Here is a 19,827-nt window from a genome sequence, read left to right on the forward strand (position 1 = left end):
TTACTCACCTGAACTGCGAACACCAGATGCTTAATCTTAAAATAACACCGGGAGCCTTCAATGATATTTTAATGTGCTGCCAGCCTGGGCCCAGAGAAACATGTATCCAAACTTTAATGGTTCTTACAGAATCAGATATGGACTTCCCTAATTTTATCATCTTGGGAGATTTTAATTTTCATCTTCAGCTACTAAAAAATGGAGACACCAAACACATTGTCTATAGTATGCACAGTTTCGACCTCACACAAATAGTGAATTTGCCTACCCACCAGGCCAACTATAAACTAGATAAAGTTTCTACCAGCAACCCTGATCTATGTTTTGAGAAAGCTTCACCCTTCTAACTGGGCCAGATCACAAAGCTGTCCTTCTCACACTTAAAATGACTAATAACTCTTCTAGCCTTACACGTCTACCACGTTTAAATTCCGCTCTTGGCAGAAAATTGATAAATAGAACTAAGCAACATCTTATTAAGGTCCGGCCCCACACTAGAAAGCAACATAGTCTTAGCGACGGCCAATGTCTCTAATTAGATTAATTCCACAGTTAACTAGCTGGCTCCTGTAAAAATGGATAAACCATAGAAGGAAACCCTCCACTTCATAGTACTTGCAAGACCTAAAATATTTACAATAAAAATGTAGACGTCCAGAACAAATTTGGTGGAAAGACAATTGTCATGAGGAAAAAAATAAAAATAAATCACTGATCAATGACTACAAACTACTAATCAAAACATAAAAATCCAGATACCCCACTACCCACCTCACCGAACAGCCCAGCCCCTACCCGACACAACACTCTCCCTCCCTCGCACCTGAGAATCCTCTCCTCCCCCCGCCCAGCTAAGATGCCCCCTGCAATTAGACACTTATCCTTGCCCCACTCTCAACTACCTGACACCTCACGGACAGAACACCTTCGCTATAACCTGCCCCCACAGCCTCTCCTTCAAAGCGAAAAAACGCTTTAAACAGAAATTAATCAGGCAACATCCCGAAACTCTAGTTGTTGAAACTTACCACTGCTCATCCAGAGGGCAGCGGAAAATGGACTTCATTTTCCACACCAACATGCCCGACCTCTGGGTCACTATCTTCAACTCTCACCTCCCCGTCTCCAGAACCACCATCACAGACCGCAACCGTAAACTAACAACCTCCCCCCTGAAACAATAGTCCCTGACCGGAGACATCTCCATTACCATCTTTGAGAACTGCACTATTCTAAATAAGGCTAAAGACGAGAACCTCGAGTTCTTCGACTCTCTTCCCCGCACTAAAGATGGCAACATCTCACAACTCACACCTTCCTCGGTCCTACCCCCTAAGTAGCTCCCTACAATCATCAAGTCATTTGATCCCGCTTACACCCGCGCTGCGAGCCCATCCCCTGTGTTTCGCCAACCCTCTAGCCCCGCGTCACCCTCAACCATAGGTTCCTTCCTTCACCCAACCCCGCCCCACTATCCATCTCACCCAGCCGTCCAGTACTGAACCCTCATCCCAACCACAACTGATCCACAGCCCCCCATCACCCGAAGCACCCTCAGAATACAATCACCCGCCCAAAGAGAATCCCGACTCCCAAGCAATTCTGATTCCCAGCCCCCCCTCGCTAACCCCTACTCTACAAATACACAGCCACCCCCCAAGAGAGGAACACTACGCCCATCCCCAACGGGACCACATCCCCCCTCCCCCCAACCTTACCACAGGCGAACTCTAAGCCAGAGGCAGCAGCTCCTCTTCCTCTAAACCCCTCCAGAAATGACACGACCTGCAGGCCCTCACCCATAGGGCTCAGCTCCGCCCATCCTCCCCTCCTCACACAAGCTGGCGCAACGCCTTGACCTTCTGGAAGCTCAGCTTGGAACCCTGATTCATGGCCTGATGGCAATCTTATCCTCCCTAAGGAAAATCCATCTGTCCACCCTCACCCCTCAACACCCCCACCCCACCTCTACCCAGAAGGACTGACTCACCTCCCCCTAACCGGGCCCTGACCCCCCCCCCCCCCCCCCCCCCCCAGGCTATCGGCCATTACCCACCAAACCCTGGACTGAGTCACGAGCAGTCAGACCCAGAAAAACAAATCCCACCCTCTTCCCCCCAGGAAGCGACCGAACTCTCCTCATCATATGATCACCCCACTAACCAGCTAGCTCAGGCTCAGACTCCCCCCTTGAACTCTACTCCCAACTCCTTGATCCAAGTCATTACTGGAATGGGCAGGGACCCCCAGAAGAGCCACCAGACCCCCAGCGTATCTATCCTCCATACCCAGAGCCCAGACTGGCAATCCGATAACAAAAGATGAACCTTCCATTAACTGTATGCTTATCAACAGCAGATGTGCTTCCAAACACGCAACAGAAATAGCAGAAGCCATCCTCTCCCATGACCTAGATGTAGCATTCATCACGGAAACCTGGCTGAACACCCTGTCTTACCCCATTATGGACCTACTGGTGCCGCCCGGTTTCTTAATTATCCACAAAGACAGACCCGAGCACAAAGGAGACGGCATAGCAATTATTCACAAAAGTGACATCTCCATCGCAGAAAGTCACTCCTGCCTTCATAACTCTTTCGAATGCCTGTCGGTCATCATCAAATCGCGCACAAATAGTTCACTACAATGCCACCTCTTGTAACACCCTCCAGGTAATTCCAACGAATTTGGAGCACATCTGTCGGACCTGATCACCCAATCCGCACTCAGCAACGACAACAGCATAATTCTGGGCGACCTCAATCTAAGATGGAACGAAACAAAAAACCTGCTCATTCAATCTCTTAATAGCCTCCTGCTAGACAACGATTTGATCCAACACTGCTGAGGAAACACACCATAGAGGAGCGACCCTGGATGCAATCATTGCGGATAAAAATACAATCTCTATTGACTACATCATCCCCGTGGACTGGTCCGAGCACCACATCATAATTTTTCATATCAACCAACCGGCCCTATCCCAACCCCCTTTTCAGGCCCCTCCTAAATGGGTCAGGAATACAACCCGAGTCCCCCGAGACAAACTAGAAGAAGGGCTAAGCACGCTCCTCCTAAACACGGCGAAGCAACTCTCAACCACTGAACTCATTTCGCTCTACCATTCTCACCTTGGACCGGCTGGCGTCCTGGAAACTAAAAAAACCCAGAAGCACCCCCTCCAAGTCATGGTTCACCACAGACATAAATGAGGAAAGAAGACACCTCAGAACCCTAGGAAGAACCTGGAGGAATAACCCCTCATCCCTCCATCGTGATCAACTCAAGGCAGCACGCAGAAACTACAATAAACACATCAAGAGCAAAAAGACAACCTTCTTCTGCTCCGCCCTGGACAATGCTAAAAACCGCCCCAAGGAACTCTTTAACATCATCAGGAGCCAAACATCCAAACCGGTGACAACCAACATGGTGGCATCCAAAACCCACTGCGACAACTTTCCCAGCTTTTTCAACAAAAAAATCGCCAAAATTGATCTATTGCTCAGCACTAAGCCCTCCACCTTCACGGAGATCCAGACACTAGCAACAAATAGCAATACCCTAATGATCACACCTACTCGCTATTCATCCTTCCGTCCCATCCAGGAAGAAATAATAAGCAATCTGATTGCCGCTGCGAAACCCTCATCCCACTCCCTTGATCAGCTACCCTTGACACTGGCAAAAGACCTGAAGCTTACACTGGCCCCAATTTGGTGCAAGATTATCAATAGCTCACTGAGCTCGGGAACCATTCCTACTGCCTCAAATTTGGACAAGTCACGCCGCTACTAAAAAAATCTGGCCTTGGCCTTGACCCTGAGGACATGAACAACTTTAGACCGGTATCGAACCTTCCTCTCTTATCCAAAATCCTAGAAAGATGTGTTCTTCCGCAGCTAACCCAACACCTAGAGAACATCAAACTACTAGACCCACACCAATCAGGATCCAGAAAGGGTTGCAGCACTGAAACCGCAATCTTAAATGTCTTAGACGATCTTCACATGTCACTGGACTCCGACCAATGTAGCCGTCTCATCCTTCTAGACCTGTCGGCCGCATTCAACACAGTTGGCCACACCCTGCTCCTCAAGTCCTCCAGGAGAGAACGGGTATTGAAAAGACGGTACAAAAATTGGTCTCCTCTTTTTTCCACAACCACACACAAAGAATAAAAAACAATAGCTTTGAGTCTGACCCCCTTCCCGTTAGCAGAGGAGTTCCGCAAGGGTCAGTACTCTCTCCACAACTTTTCAACATCTACAAGGAACCCCTCACCACACTTCTAAGGAACTCCAACATCCCCTTCCACCTCTATGCCGACGATACACAACTTTATCTGGAAACCACCTCGATCGCAGACATACACAGACTCGCTCATTGAGGTCCAACACTGGCTCTTAACCAACCACCTCAAACTCAACCAAGAGAAAACAGAAGTGCTCCTCATCTCTAATAGAGACGAAAACCCTCAAATTGAAGAATGGCTCAAAGCCATAGACGCCCTCAATGGTGCCCTTGCGCCAACGGACTCTGTGAAATCCCTAGGGATTACCCTCAACCCCAAACTGGACATGAAAAAACACATCTCAAAAACCGCCAAAAGCGAGTTCCTAAATCTGAAACTGCTTCTCAAAATAAAACCTTTCCTCCCCTCGATAGATCTTAAACAGGCCACTCAGGCATTGGTGCTCTCCAGAATTGACTATGGTATCGCAGCACTGACCGGGACAGCAAAAGCCCACCTAGCTCCTCTTACCACTACCCTCAACGCCCCAGCAAGAATGGTCACAGGAACGAGCATATTTCACCAGCATTCAGGGAACTGAAGTGGCTCCCTATCGACCAACGAGCCAGCTTCCGTACAGCCTGCCTCACGCACAAAGCCCTGCACACAGGCAAACCAGAATATCTGGCCGCCAAACTCAAAAGGGCCGGTCAGTCCAGGAACCTCAGAAGTTCCAACACGCTTCTACTCATCCCACTGAAATCACGGAAACACAAAACCGCAAATAAATCCTTTGCGGGAAATGCACCCAACATCTGGAACCCCATCCCCCCCCCCCCCCCCACCACACACACACACACACACACACATCAGAATGACCACCTTCTTCCCGAAATTCAAGATACTACTCAAAGCCCTCTTCCTAGAGCGCTCTCGTCCATAACGAGAAATCCACAATTGACTGGGGAAGGACAGCTATCTCCCCTTCTCGAAACCCCACAACCTGAAGATACGCTCTTGAACTTTGTCCCATTTTGCTCTTGAGTTGGTGAACTGCAGATTATTATTTTTCTTTTGTCCTCTGCTCTAGGTCTCCGTCCAAACTTTCCTGTTCATAACTGTACATGCTATGAAGCGCTCTGATACCCTCGGGTCCAGCTAGCGATATACAAAACTTCAATAAATAAAAAAAATAGATAAAATTAATACTGCTAAAGACTCCACTCTGGAGTTATTTAAAACAGTAAAAACTCTAACCTGTTTTAATAATAAAAACACCATTAGTCCTGACCCATTCCTGTGTAACAAATTAATAAACTTTATCCAATCAAAGGGGAATCTTATTTTTAATGAATTCCAGTGGCTGCTCCTCTGCTAGAGCAGAGGAGCGTCACCCAACTTCTCAAAAGGAAAAATAAAATGACAATAAAGTATTGTGATTATAATTTTCTTCTTCCTATTGCAGTCAGTGGCTCGGTTTCATGTGGGCGGTCTGGCCAGAGATGGGAGGAGTGGTTTGCACTCTGTACGTGAGCATGATTGTTTGGCCGGCCCTCATGCGCACTATGCATGTTCCCCACCAGGCTGTAATACACACTAGTGAATCAATTTTGGAATGGTTGCCTGGCATGCCCGGTGCAGCTTCTGTACTGCAGAATGTGATGGTGATCCAGGACTGTTGCTGGATCCAAGGGAAGGATCATTCATATGAGGGTACGTTCTCCCAAGAAAGCAAGGCATTCCCAGCTTTCACCTGTGCTGTGCTAGTAGAGTACTTACTTATTGGGCCGTGCTTCTCCCTTGATTATCACAGATTTGACATCACTCCAATTTCTGCTGCTCAACAAGTGTGCCCACCAATTATTTCTGAGTTCATATTTCTGAACTGGGCCAAACAGTATACTCTAAGTACAGACAGTCATCTAGATGGCCCTGTGGAGATGCTAGTGTCTTTTATATTGAACTCATGCTCATTATATGTGGAGCTGATGGATTTTTTTCTTAATCTTTCTTATGTTGATTTTCTCTGGCATCAAGCCACAGTTCCCATCTCTCAACGTTCCATGCACATCTTACAGATTCGGTATTCCAAAATTCGGAATTACCTACATCTGCCCCCTTCCCATTTACAGACTCTTAAATACCGATTCGTTAAAATTCGGTATTTAAGAGTCTGTAAATGGGAATTACCTACATCTAGCTCACGATCATCACCCACAGGACCATGTATCAGAATTCTCGTGATAGTCTAACTTCCAAATTCCACTGTTTGGTTTTTGTCTGAACTCTTCATGGAGCTAGACAGTCTGTCCTACCTGTTCCCAAAGGAAAACATTTACGCTCGAGAGGCATAGCCTTCTTCATAGCAGCCGGATGTTAGTCTTTATGCTGAGGGGTTCTATTACATTTCATACAGCCTTTCATACATGGCTGTTTATACAGTCGCCAGGCATGTTTCCATCTTTCGATGTTGTTCTAAGCTTTGCTCCTCTCAAAAGTATGGTTCATGTTCCCTAGAGCCATGCATTTTCAGCCTTTTAATGCTTTGAAAGTAATTTGAATATTCATTAACAATGAATGAATTAAATGCTGCAGCGACCTATCTCCTAAATGCTCATGATTCCTCCCTCGCACCTGGTGTCATACGTCCTTGGATTGTATATGAGAATCTTAGAGTATTGTCTAGTATAGCTAGCTGTTCTTATATATGTATGCTTGTTGTTTTGTCTAGGCATCGACCTCATCTGTGAGAAGGACATCGACCTCGCTACACAAGTGCAGGAGCTGCTGGAGTTCCTTCACGAGAAGCAGCATGAACTGGAGTTGAACGCGGATCAGACCCACAAGCGGCTGGAACAGTGCCTACAACTCCGACACCTGCAAGCAGAGGTCAAACAGGTCAGTCATAACCTTTCGATCTTGGCCACAATTTAACTAGAGTAGTAAGCGGAGTCAGTCAATCACCCAGTCATTTTTTCAGCTTCCACTGCCATTATTGGCTAAGTAAATCATTGCAGTATTGATCTGTGCCTACTCCTCTCTCTTCATAACACATCCCACGCTTTGTTAATCAATGTTATATACATAACGAGGATTTTGTTTGCAGCTTTATTAAGAGGATACTAGTGCAAATATAAATACATCTCATCCCCACAGCCGACCTTCTGTCTCCTCTCACACCCTAATGTGCCTTGACACCTTCAGACCCTCAAGTCACTAGTTTTGACTGTTGTAGTGCTCGGCTTAGCCTTCATCCTGTGATGTAACAAATCATTATATATGGCGTGCAGAGCCAAGGTGCAAGTTTCGATTTTTAGATGATATTTGATTTACCAATGTCAATAATACTCCTATTTCAAGGATAGCTGTGGGTTCAATCAATGATTTCCTTTTTGCCTTGAATATTTTAATATTCTCTATCAATGCCTGATAAATTTCCTGGTGACTTAACGGTACGCCACAAAACATGTTGCTACTCGCCCTCTACTGGAATAATGTGAATTCCAATTGTTCCAGTTTTGTTCTGGTTTCATTCTCATAATGTGTATAAAACCAAATTTAAGGGTCTCGCCGTGTGTCAAGAGCCTGCTACTGAGCACTGAATTCAGCCATCATCTGTTTACTGTGTTGTCCATTGACCCCTCTTTGCTTAGCATTTCTAATTCCTTTTGTGTGTGGTGGTTTACTGCTCTGCCACGTTGCTAGCCTGCATCCTTTGAACAGAGCTAGTAAAACCATGATTCCTACATTTTAAGAAACATGAAAATGAGATTATTGCATCTGCAGTTAAATAAACTGCCTATCATTTTGACTATTTTACATATCATATGACACAAGCAAACAGCAGTTGCTCTCCACCAGCACCAGTTGTTCCACCCAAATAAGAGCTTTAGTGCCAGAAAACAAACCACATGGTCTCTCTAAGGCTCTGTGCTTCCAGTGAAATGGATTCACCTGACAATATTTTATCAATTGATGCGTGGTGACCCAGTGGATGATGAACCTGTTGTACCCATTCAGTGCTTTTTACTGAAGGTGAACGTTCCAAGCATTCCGATTTACAATTTCAGCTAGTTGCACAAAATGTTTCTTTTCTTGTTTCTAGACCCATATTGGTGTTATTTCTGTGGGCACATTGCTGTGTACCTGTGTTCAGGACGTCCTCGGTCATCATGCCCTTTAATAAGGAACATGAGTTCCGCTAATTGTTCTAAACTGAGTATAATTGGGGCTTGTAATGATGGTGATCTTTTATATCAATCTCGTGGGAACCTCTTCATGTCGTAGGTTATTTGAAACACTGAGCAAGGGCCTATTTCCATTCACCTGGGGCCTGATTTCGATTTTGGCGGACAGGCTGCTCCGTCGCAAACATGACAGATATCCCTTATTATTGCAAGGGCTATAGGACATTATCCATTTTGTAATATGGTGGATGGGGTATCCGTTTGTGCCGGAGTAACAAGTGTGCCAAACTCTAAATCAATCTGTACATGTCCTCACGTTGTTTTTATGTTTTTTAGGTAACATAGGTCATTCTCATACTTTACAGGAAAAACGCATGTGGCATTATGTATAGTGAAGTCATGCTGCTGCAATCTTGCCTTAACTGTATGTCTCAAGAACCACTCAGGAGTCCTGTCTGTTTTAATAGACCTGTACTATCAAAACACATTCACAGTCGGGGAGGTGTCTGTTTGGGGGATGTCTTGCTGATAAATATAATACTTAAATGTGGTATTGGTGCTGTGAGCGAGGATGCTCAGGACTTCTACTTTGGACAGTCATATTCAGATTTGATGGACCTTTAGTACTTTTGAGTGTAATAATTTGTGGGATGGGCCATATTTTACCTGCCATACAGCACATCATTCTGCCTCCATTGTAAGGCAAGCAAAAAGGTTATTGAGTACACCAAAGTACAGGCTTTTAACAGTTTTCTAATATAGACAGTTTCTGAAAGTGGACATTTTGCAAAAGGGAGTGGTGTCTAGTTAAAATGCAAGTGATATTGCCTGCCTTAGAAGTTGAAGGAGATAGTTGGGTGAAGATTGCCCAAATGGTAATTCATTTGAGCTCTAGCTGGATAAATGTGGACAAGATGATTTCAGCATTTGTGGCACATCAACAAGCCATTTAGCACTTTTCAGGGCCCTTTGAAAGAAGTCAATTCATTTAATGTGAAAAGGCCCTTGGATGTGCCAAAGAAAAATCGGAAATAATAGCACTCGTTTCAAGAAAGATGTTTATCTGCAACATGCAGGATAAAAGCCACGCGTTATGGAATCTGCAATAGCATAACCTCACCAAAATCACTGGTCTGGGGGAAGTGATAGCACCCACAAGATGAGATCAGAGGAGACTTAAATCGCACATTTGACCCAGATGATTGCTATTTTTTGTGAAAACCCGAGACTCCAGAATCTTCCACAACGGTGATTGAAAGCAGGCAGCAGTATCCTGCTAACAAGGCTAAATGCATTCTTACATTTCAAATCTTATTGATCAGATTGGCTAATTTACAGAAGTTACAAAGAGGTCCTCAAGGGTTGTCCTAGCGACAGAGGGGAAAGCAGTCATCACCTTTTGATACATTTAAATGAAAATTGCATAAATTACACACATATGATAATCTGTTTCATACTTCGAAGCATCATGTACAGTAGATTAGTCCACCCACTTTGACGGCATTTTGAAATGAGTAAAAGCAGGGATCAAGAACTCTGTCATTGTTAATGTGATCTTCGATCCGCTCCTGTCGCTACTCGTCCTCTTTGATATGTAAAGTTAATCTTCCCTATCTTCCCTGCCTTACGGCCTGCAAAAAGATATGTTGGTGCGGTGAGTCTCCTATCTCCCTCATTCTTTTTTTAAAGAAACATAAATGCACAAAAAAGAATTTGTCTGGACTGTCTTGTTCAGACAGAACCTCAAGTGGGTGTATTTGAATGGTACACTATTTGTTTCAGAGGTTTATGCGATGCTGGCAGCCTCTGTCATTCAAGCTTGCTGTATTTCCTGAAAACAAAAGGGAAATGTTGAAGTAAGAGGATAACGCATACTTTTTATAAGAGAGAAATTGGTAAACTGCCAGGTTGAACAGCCAGGGAAGGTACTCCAGCCCATTGACCAGGTTCATCCCTCCCTCCACGTGACCGAGCGCATTGCTGGCGCGTCCCACTATTTTCTCCCTAATACGGGAGCCGTATTCATCAACAAAACACAGAACTAAGTACCTTGATTGTTCCGTTGCTCGGATCCCCCTTACGCCGTTCTCCGCCTGGCCGGCCACCACTGTGTTCAGGCATTATACCTACTGCTATCATGGCTTGTAAGATTTAGGCATTTTTTTGTCCTGATGATGATCCCTTTAATTCTTTAATGGGATCGAAACGCCGTCGACCTCTTAAAACCCCATATACTGTGAAATGTGTATTGTCTATGTTAGGCTAGTAATGGTGTTCAATGGAATTTCTGTTATTGTGTAACCCACAGAAATCTACAGCTTCTGCCTAAAAACTCTGTTCTATCCTCTGACTACTTTCTTCACTATGCCAATTTGCATACGTTTGGGTACAGGCTTGTGCCCTTCTCTATGGAATTGTTGAAGGTATCCTTTTAAACATTTTCTTGTATAAGTAAAAATTGGACCTCTGTCCGGCTGGACAAGTCAGTACTGAATATAGCCTAGATTGTGTCTTTATTAATTTTGTGTTCGTATATCTCTTATGCATGGTACCACTCTGTTGTTCTAAAAAACATGTGGACTTCCAGCATTAGAGTGGAGATATTAGTACATGCTCTAGTGAAAAATGTGTCCTGGTGATTGGCAGACACTACCAATACAGCTGAAACATGCTGGAAACATTAGGTTGATGACCTGATTAAATAAGTGCTAGAAATCTCTAACTTTAGTTAATGAAAATGCTATTGTCTGGTCCACCCATACCTGCAGAACGTCCTCCAGTAATTTTCATTAAATTGAACCACCAGATCCCGAGGTGAAGGGGATCTTTTTATTTGTACTCTGGATCACCACAGGACTGTGGGTGTAAGAACCCAATGAAGGCCAAGACACAGTGCGTCTGCTTTGAACATGGTACACCCATAAAATAACAATACTTCTCACTGTTGTTACCATCACATGAATTTAAAGATTAACCATATATGTGTAGGAGAAGATGAGGAAAAGAAGCAACCTCTACCGAATCCATTTAAAGTGATGTGTGATATTGAGAAAGTTTAACATTTCTGAGCTATTCTGCACTTTGAATTTCTGGTTTAACAGCTTGTAACAAAGTGTTTAAGCACTTTAGACATATTACATAGGGAATAAATTGTGGTTGCTTGTCGCCTGCTGTCTGTAACAAAACAGATATATGTGCTGACTTTTCCTTCAAGTTTAGGCACCATGGAGTGCAAGATGTAAGCAAATGACAATTCAGCAGCATCAAATCTCAAAGAAAAGAATTGGGCATACTGAGCATGCCCTTTTAAATGTATACGGTGGAACAAAGTCAAAGTGTAGACCATGACGATGTAATCCTTACGTACCTAAATGCCAAGGAGCCAACTAGCTCCTGTGCTGTTGGTCTCCTGTCGTTTTATTAAGCACTTGGGAAAACTTCAACTGTTTCCATCGATTTAGATGGAACTAGTACTGATTTCTATGCAAAGCTGCTCAGTTAAAATAATGACTTATGGTAATAATTGCAAAATTATTAACTCTCCGGGCCAACTCAAGTCCACAACACTGAGGGCAGCTGTAGCTACATGAGGCTTCTGAAGCATATAGTATTGATTGCAGTGTGGCTGGCATTTACATGCAGGCAGTTCATTTAGTCAGTATTGATCAAGTGTGCTAGTTTTGCATGCAGAATACCCTGGTATATTTAAGCATGCAATATTGCACGGTATACCCATTCATTGTTCAGAATGTCCAGAGCGAAGATCTAAACTGCCAATTTTTTTTAAAAGGACTCAGTCCTCCCCTGCCCAAATTTGGAGGTCAGCCAATCGGCTGTGTCGTCACAGTTTGTACAGTGCTGCCATCCTATGGTATTAGACATCTTAACCCCTTGAAAGGATAAGAGGCTACTATTGGCCCAAAACAGTTTTTGTTTGATGTGACTGCAAGGTAAATGACCCCATACAAGAGGAACAATTATAACAACCCTATTTGCACTTGGTGCGTAAAAGGTGCATGTGGTGAGCAAGGTGATGACGCAAGTGACAAAGTGATCAGCGTAAACGGCTCATTGGTGAATGGTGTTTACATATATACAGTGAAAAAGTATGAACAATGTGGCTTATGATGAATTTATGAAGCTTGGTTGTAATTTGAATCAAAAATCTTTAGGATGGGCCACATTGTTGGTAGCGCCTTTTATTGGGCTGAATGGTCGACGGCGTTTCGATCCTCATAACTTGGGATCATCATCAGGACTGGGTTGAACAGTGCTGTAAAGTAGGACTGACTGTAGCAATCCAATGCCGCCGATCGGCGGTCCGTCAGGGCGGAATCGAAGTTCTGTATGCAGCGTGATTCAAGGCTGTCCGGGTATTGGTATCGTGCCGATGGGAACGTCCGATCCCTCCGTGATCGGGGAGCCGGGGAGTCAATCTCTGGTCATGGATCGTATCAAACGCGAATGCGAAGAATCCGATCGTACTACGATCGGATTCTTCGCATTCGCGTTTGATACGAACCATGACCAGAGATTGACTCCCCGGCTCCCCGATCACGGAGGGATCGGACGTTGCCATCGGCACGATACCAATACCCGGACAGCCTTTAATCACGCTGCATACAGAACTTCGATTACAACCAAGCTATATAAATTCATCATAAGCCACATTGTTCCTACTTTTTCACTGTATATATGTAAACACCATTCACCAATGCGCCGTTTACGCAGATCACTTTGTCACTTGGGTCGTCACCTTGCTCACCACATGCACCTTTTACGCACCAAGTGCAAATAGGGTTATCTAATTGTTTATCTACAGTGCTTGCTACTACTGTAATTCCCCTAACCCTTTCATGATAAATATGATGCTTATAGCACATTTGCAATAACCTTTGAGTCTCCTTATTTCTTTGCTGATAATGTTTTTGACATATTCTCTTTAATCGTCTTGCAATTATACCAGTTGGGATACTATATGTTTTATATGATTGTCTACCCCAATCCCAACGTGGTTGATGGGTCCATACTCCTGTAGTATATACATAAAAAAACAATACAAGAGGAAGCACGTTAAACACTCTGAGTGTGTTTGCATTGCGTGCTGCAAAGTGAAATAATAAAAAGAACACTTTTGAGCTCACTCCCTAGATTGCACTTGCGCTCCCCAAAGCTCCTCAACCTTACTGCCCAAAGTTCTGTGCCCGTGCTACATGCAGCTCCTTTTTGATGTTCCCCAAGTACCCATTCCCTCCCAGTCCTGAAAACTAACTGTAATCTATGGCCCTTAACCCTGTAGAGTGGCAGGTGAGGACTGATTTGCCTTCTCCTAGTGGGCGCTGCATCTTGAGCATGTCTCTGGAGTCTGAGTTCTGGCTGGCATTGCTCTCCCCTGCCTCTCAGTAGTTCTTGTCTGAGCCATCTCCAGATCCTCCAATGTTCTCCGTCACTTCTACACGCCTAGTGCGTTCTCCTCTTTCAGCTCCTCTGCTGGTCTTCACTTTATCTCTTTGCCCTGCATCTCCTCTGCCCTCTCCTTCCCGTATTCTTTCTTCCATCCCTCTGCTTACCTCCACCTCTTGATTCACTGGCTCTCCATCTTCCATTCTTTTTGACTCACCCTAGATTCCCCCTCACCATATCTGTGGAGGGCAACCCGCTTTACTTAGTAATGTGCCAAGGTTTGCGGAAGTATGTTTGCTAACAGACACCCTATTTGGAGAAAATGCCAAGCTTTTGTTTATGGAAATGTCATTTATTTTTCAGGTGCTGGGATGGATACGCAATGGGGAATCCATGCTTAATGCCAACCTCGTCAACGCAAGCTCGCTTTCGGAGGCAGAACAACTTCAGAGAGAACATGAGCAGTTTCAGCTGGCCATCGAGGTAACACCATCCAAATCTTACTGTTCTTCTCTATCACTCCCCTCGTGTCACTTAAAATTCAAATTATCTTTTAGTTCCCGAACAGCACGATTTATAGTCTCAAAATAAATGAATAAGGTGTAGGTAACACAAACACATGCTTTTTAGTCTCAAGATAAACAAAATGTCGGTGAACTCACATCTCTTACTGTACTATATAAAAAAAGAAAATAGATAATAGGACATTTATTTGCCTTTAATTTATGAGGATATGTATTAGAAGCTATTGCTTGAACCATCCCCATCATCACCCAATAAAGACTATATTGTTCAGCATTATTCAAAGCAATCTCTAAAGTTACGGACACCTCACATTTGCAGCAGTCATAGAGAGCTCCCAGTAATGCAAGGAGGTTGAAACCAGCTGCCACAATATTGATCTTACTCAAATAGCTACATAGTCAGGTTCCTGAATCGTGAATCAAATGAAAGGTAATACACAGATTTATTCATGTGAAGTTATGATCTTGACGGAGAACACTGAATACTTCTTAGTGTTGAATTCTCTTAAGGAGGTCAAATTTGCATTTGTTTCAGTATAAAGGAATGCAAGACCTTCTAGATGTGTCATGGCAATTTCAACTGAACGATGCGCTTCTACAATTCACAGGATCTTAATACATTTATATGAAACACAACAGGTTCCCATGGAGTAGCTGCTGTGCAAACAACACAGAGTCAGGACATATGTGCGGTTTCTTTCTGGTGAAGGTTAAAGATTGTTAAAAAGCCTGTTCCATGTGTTTTTTCAACTGGAAGCTTTACACTCAATTTCTGCAGACTCTTTACTTTACTCTCTCTAATAAATATCAATGGATTTCATATACAATTAATGAATGGCATTTGTTTTTCACGGACCATGAATGCCATTAGCATATCTACCAGAGCTGTGTGCTCTGGCTTTGAACAGCTGCCTGATGTAAAGAAAAATGAATAAATGAGATGATTTAAACAAAAAAAAATAAACAAGCAGGGATGATTACATTGAAGAACATGGAAGGGATGTCAAATAACTTCATATTATGTTCGAGCCTCAATACTTGGCATCTCTCAAAGCTAAGGAGATTTGCAAACGTAGATCTTGTATGTAAGTAATTCTGCACTCAATATTACAGTGCCAGAGAGAAGTTTAGGGTTAGACACAAAGTGTTTTATAGCGCTTTTACAACCTCTGTAACTTTCAATTCTTTGACACTACAATGCATACCTGAGTGATTAGAATATATCTAAATAAGCCAAATCAAGGGTCCGTGATACCTCAAAGACATTTTGGATAGACATAATGATTGGTCACTATCATTGCTGAATGTAAAGTCAACACCGAGTGCCAATGTAGTACCTGGATCCTGTTGAAATTGATCAGTAAGTTGGCAGTGGGGATCCCCGCCAAGGATCATTCCCAAAAGGGTACAGGTCACTTCATTGCCGTGAAGTGAGCTGGCACTGGAAGCATAATATGAGCATCTCTAGTGCATGTAATTAGCGTGGTGGCAGACAGGTGGAATATAAACAGTGCAGGCGGTGTTCAGAGAATCAATGTGAATCCTTTGGCACACAACGTGTTGGCTAATATTTCAACACAATCTGAAATTTGGCTAACACAATTTTTAAATGAATTCTCATTCAATCTGCAGCATGTGATTTAAGAAAAATTAGCAATAGGCATATCTAAAATAGAAAGAAATTAATGACGAAAATCCTGGCAGTTGTGAAGAACAACAATTGAGTGCTCTTAAATACAAGCTTACAAATGAAAACACAAAAGTGAGTAGACATAAATTTAGTCTGAACCTCGCCAGTGACTAACAGCTGGGCAGCAGTGAATCATGCACTGCGAACAGTTCTGTGGCAACCTGCTATCAATTCCGTGGAGCTGCCAAACCACCTAAATAAATTTGTAGCTGTCCAGAACAACTTGGTTATAATAAAACAGAGACCGGAAGCACTCTCAGTACTTAGTCTGAGAGATGTTAATGCACAGCATATGAGAACGATACATTCACATTTGCACAGTAGTAGCAAAAACAATATATACATATATTGTGCTGACACAGAAAATACACAAAATCTGAATAATTTATTTATTTATTTATTTATTAATGAAATTTTTAGAGCGCGAACAAAGGCCCTTGGGCGTCTCGGCGCTGTAGTATCTGCAAAATTCAACCAAGGAGGGGAAGAGAGGGTCTACTGATTAAAAAGCCAAGTCTTGAGTTGTTTACGAAATGACCAGAGTGAGTGGCTTGATTTAATCGAGGGAGGCAGAGTATTCCAAAGTCTGGGGGCTGAGACAAGAAATCTTCTGTCTCCCCATGAGACAGATTTGCTGCGTGGGACCACCAGATCATTCAAACTGGAAGAGCGTAAGGTTCTGGGCGGGCAATAGCGGGTCAGATTTTGAGTGAACAAAGCAGGTCCCATGTTATGCATGGCTTTGAACACTATGCATAAAACTTTGAATTTTATTCTATTCCTTATGGGTAGCCAATGTAGTTCTTTGATGGTCGCAGAAGCAGAATGAAATTTGGGGATTCTGCCCAGGAGCCTAGCTGCTGAATTCTGGATTAATTGCATTTTGTTCAAGACTCCTTCTTGAGCATTCAAGAACAGGTCATTGCAATAATCCAGGGTCGACAATACCAAGGAGGTGACCAATGTTTTGCCGGCAGAGTCTGGGAGAAAAGGAAGAATTTTCTTAATTAATCTCAGTTTGTAGAAGGCAGCAGAAGTGATCTGGTTAGCATGAGGGAGAAAAGTAAGACGGTCGTCAAAAATGACTCCGAGGTTCCTCACCATGCTAACGGGCTTAGGGGGAAGGCCCAGTGACGCGGGCCACCAACAAGAGGACCATTCCGGTGTCAAATGACCGAAAATGACTACTTCCGTCTTGTCGGAATTTAATTTTAGGCAATTGGAAGCCATCCAGTTTCCAATTGCCACCATGCCTTGATTGAGGTCAGCTGCTTTTTTGTGTCCATCGTTCTTAATGGCAAGAACCAACTGTGTGTCGTTGGCATAGGAGGTCAGGCTCATCCCGTGGGCACGAATGGTATTGGCCAGGTTCGACACATAAATGTTAAAGAGTGTCGGACTAAGGAATGAGCCTTGAGGAACTCCACATGGCAGCGACAGAGTGGGGGAATGTAATGATCCCAGTGCAACCCTCTGTGTTCTATTGGCCAGAAAGGACGCCAACAGTTTCTTGGCGTTATGTTGGACACCAATGTTTTCGACACGGCCGATCAAGGTGACATGATCGACCGTGTCGAAAGCAGCCGACAAGTCAAGCAGTATTAGGACTGCTGTCCCCCCAGCATAATATTAATGCAGAACATGTAAGAAGCAAACAAAATATAAGTGCTGCAGTTGTATATCGTTTTATAGATAGATATTCTAGAAAACACCATGGACTATATTCGATGAAGTGCAATGGGATGTACACTGCATTTTGTGCCCCTGCTGCACTTTGGTATTGCCGGAGGGATCACAGACATTTGTGCAGCTTCTTCTGTAATACAGATAGCTCATACAGAACCAGCGATATCCTAAGTGGTGTTCTGTATTTTACATTTGGATGTGGCCACATGGAAATGAGCGAAATACTTTGCCTATGGGCCACGCTGTATTATGCGTGCATAGGCGTAAAGGCCTTCTGGAGGCACACTGAATGTGTGCCACAAAGAGGTGGTGCACAGTTAGTGCACCCCTCTGAGGTCAGCTGTCTGGAGGGTGTAAAAAGGGTAAAGGTTACCATGGACACTCCAGACTCCCCTCTGCAGGTGGTTTCAAGTTTCAAGTTTATTTTATTTAGCAGAATTACTTAAAACCATTGCTACAAAATATCTCATTATGTGTCATTAGTTATTAAAAATATTTTTTAAAAACCAATTAAAAGACATAACCAAATGGTGTTTACAGTACATTAGAGGATTAAGCAGTTATTTAGCAGCGTCCGTCTTTTCCTTGTCAGCTGTATTGCTGTTCTGACTAGGCATTTTCTTCTCCACTTGTCTTAAGAATTAAACAAAGCGGCATTTAAGCTGCGTATCCTCGGGTTCAAAACATGGCAGCACAGCCTGTCTCCGTGTGCGGATACCTCTCTAGTTAAAAAGTGTTTTTAAAAGCTGTCTCCTTTCCTCTGTTAGTTCCTTGCATATGCAGAGGAGATGCAGCATATCTTCTTTCGGAGTACCACATAATCGACAATTCGGATCAGATTGGTTTTTCAGCCAATATGGAAAGTGCTTTGTGCATGGCAACAAGCCTAATCTGTATTTTAAAATTTAAATTTTTATATGTTTGGCAAAACCCGAAGCTAGATGCTTTTGTGCGGCCAGGGAGGAATAGGAGCTCAAGGTCATCCAGCAATGCAACCTCCTTGTTAGGGCTGCCTTATCTCAAACCCAAGATTGATTCTTTACTATTTTCTTTGTTAATTTTCTTAAGAAGGCAATGACTTGTAGGAGTTGCCCAAAGTTCGGTAAGACCCAGAGTAGACATGCTAGTTATTAAATATTTTGCCGCTGGTGCTGCTTCTTTCTGTTGTAGCTCAGACCACAGTGCCAATTATGGGTGCCTGATTTGGATTTCCTTACTTTGTCCCAAAAAATAACGATCACACCTTATATTACGATGGTCTGTTTTTGAACACCAAACTAGACTCTGCAGGTGGTCACAGTCACTCACTACACCCACCAAGAGCAGGCCTGGAGCAGTGAGTTTGCAGCTGTCCTTGTGGCAGTGATTTGATTGTAATATGGCGAACTGCCCAGGACTGAATGAGGTGTGCCACGTCGCATACTGGGGCAGTGCACACTTGCTATAACACAGCCTCAGATTCTACCAACTGTTGTGAATTATGTGAGGTCACCCCAGTGACTAACCAAGCTAATTAGATGCTGGCATAATGGCATTGAACCTGTGATGTCCATCCAACTTCATAGACCCAAACAGTTGGCGGAAGCCTGTTGATGCTGCCAGTACAACCCCCACTCTTCCCTTGGTTTCTAAAGACTCAAAGGAAGCTGAGAAAAGACAGCTGTGGTGACAGAGTTGCTGCTGAGGTTAGTGATTATGTACACTCATACAGAGAGTGGGAGCAGCCGTAGCACGTGGGGGCCCACTGGAGGTGGATGATGGTGGCAGAAAACCATGTGTATTATTTTTCATGTGGTGGTAGAAAGTATAGGGTATTTGGAGGACATTTCATGTGACACCTGATGCCTTCTCACATCTTAGACTGTGTCTGTGTCAGGACTGAATATGGGGGCAATTTACAGCACACAATTATGTGTGTGTGTGCAAGGTTCAATAGTGAGTCATTTTCGCGTTCAGTCTTTACAATGACAGACAATGTGAAAGACAATTCCTTTCTTTGTGATGTAACTCAGTCACCTAATGGAAAATATTCCAGTTGATGGTACTAATCCATTTAAAAAGATTTATAATGCAGAATATCTGGGCAGAGGCAACACAGTACAT

The 19,827-nt window shown here is 43.5% G+C and overlaps 1 protein-coding gene across 6 annotated transcripts in view; it reads left to right on the top strand.

Moving 5' to 3' along the window:
* Window positions 1–19,827, top strand: part of KALRN (kalirin RhoGEF kinase) — a 1,626,736-nt gene that overhangs the window by 1,022,942 nt on the left and 583,967 nt on the right. For all 6 annotated transcript variants that reach the window (XM_086957084.1, XM_086957086.1, XM_086957088.1 and 3 more), the window contains exons 15-16: window positions 6,966–7,132; window positions 14,188–14,307. In XM_086957084.1, coding sequence (XP_086813210.1) covers window positions 6,966–7,132; window positions 14,188–14,307 — 287 coding nt within the window. The remainder of the gene's footprint in view (window positions 1–6,965; window positions 7,133–14,187; window positions 14,308–19,827) is intronic.

The sequence above is a fragment of the Lissotriton vulgaris genome, chromosome 2_1, assembly GCF_964263255.1.
Source record: "Lissotriton vulgaris chromosome 2_1, aLisVul1.2, whole genome shotgun sequence".
Taxonomy (NCBI): Eukaryota; Metazoa; Chordata; class Amphibia; order Caudata; family Salamandridae; genus Lissotriton; species Lissotriton vulgaris.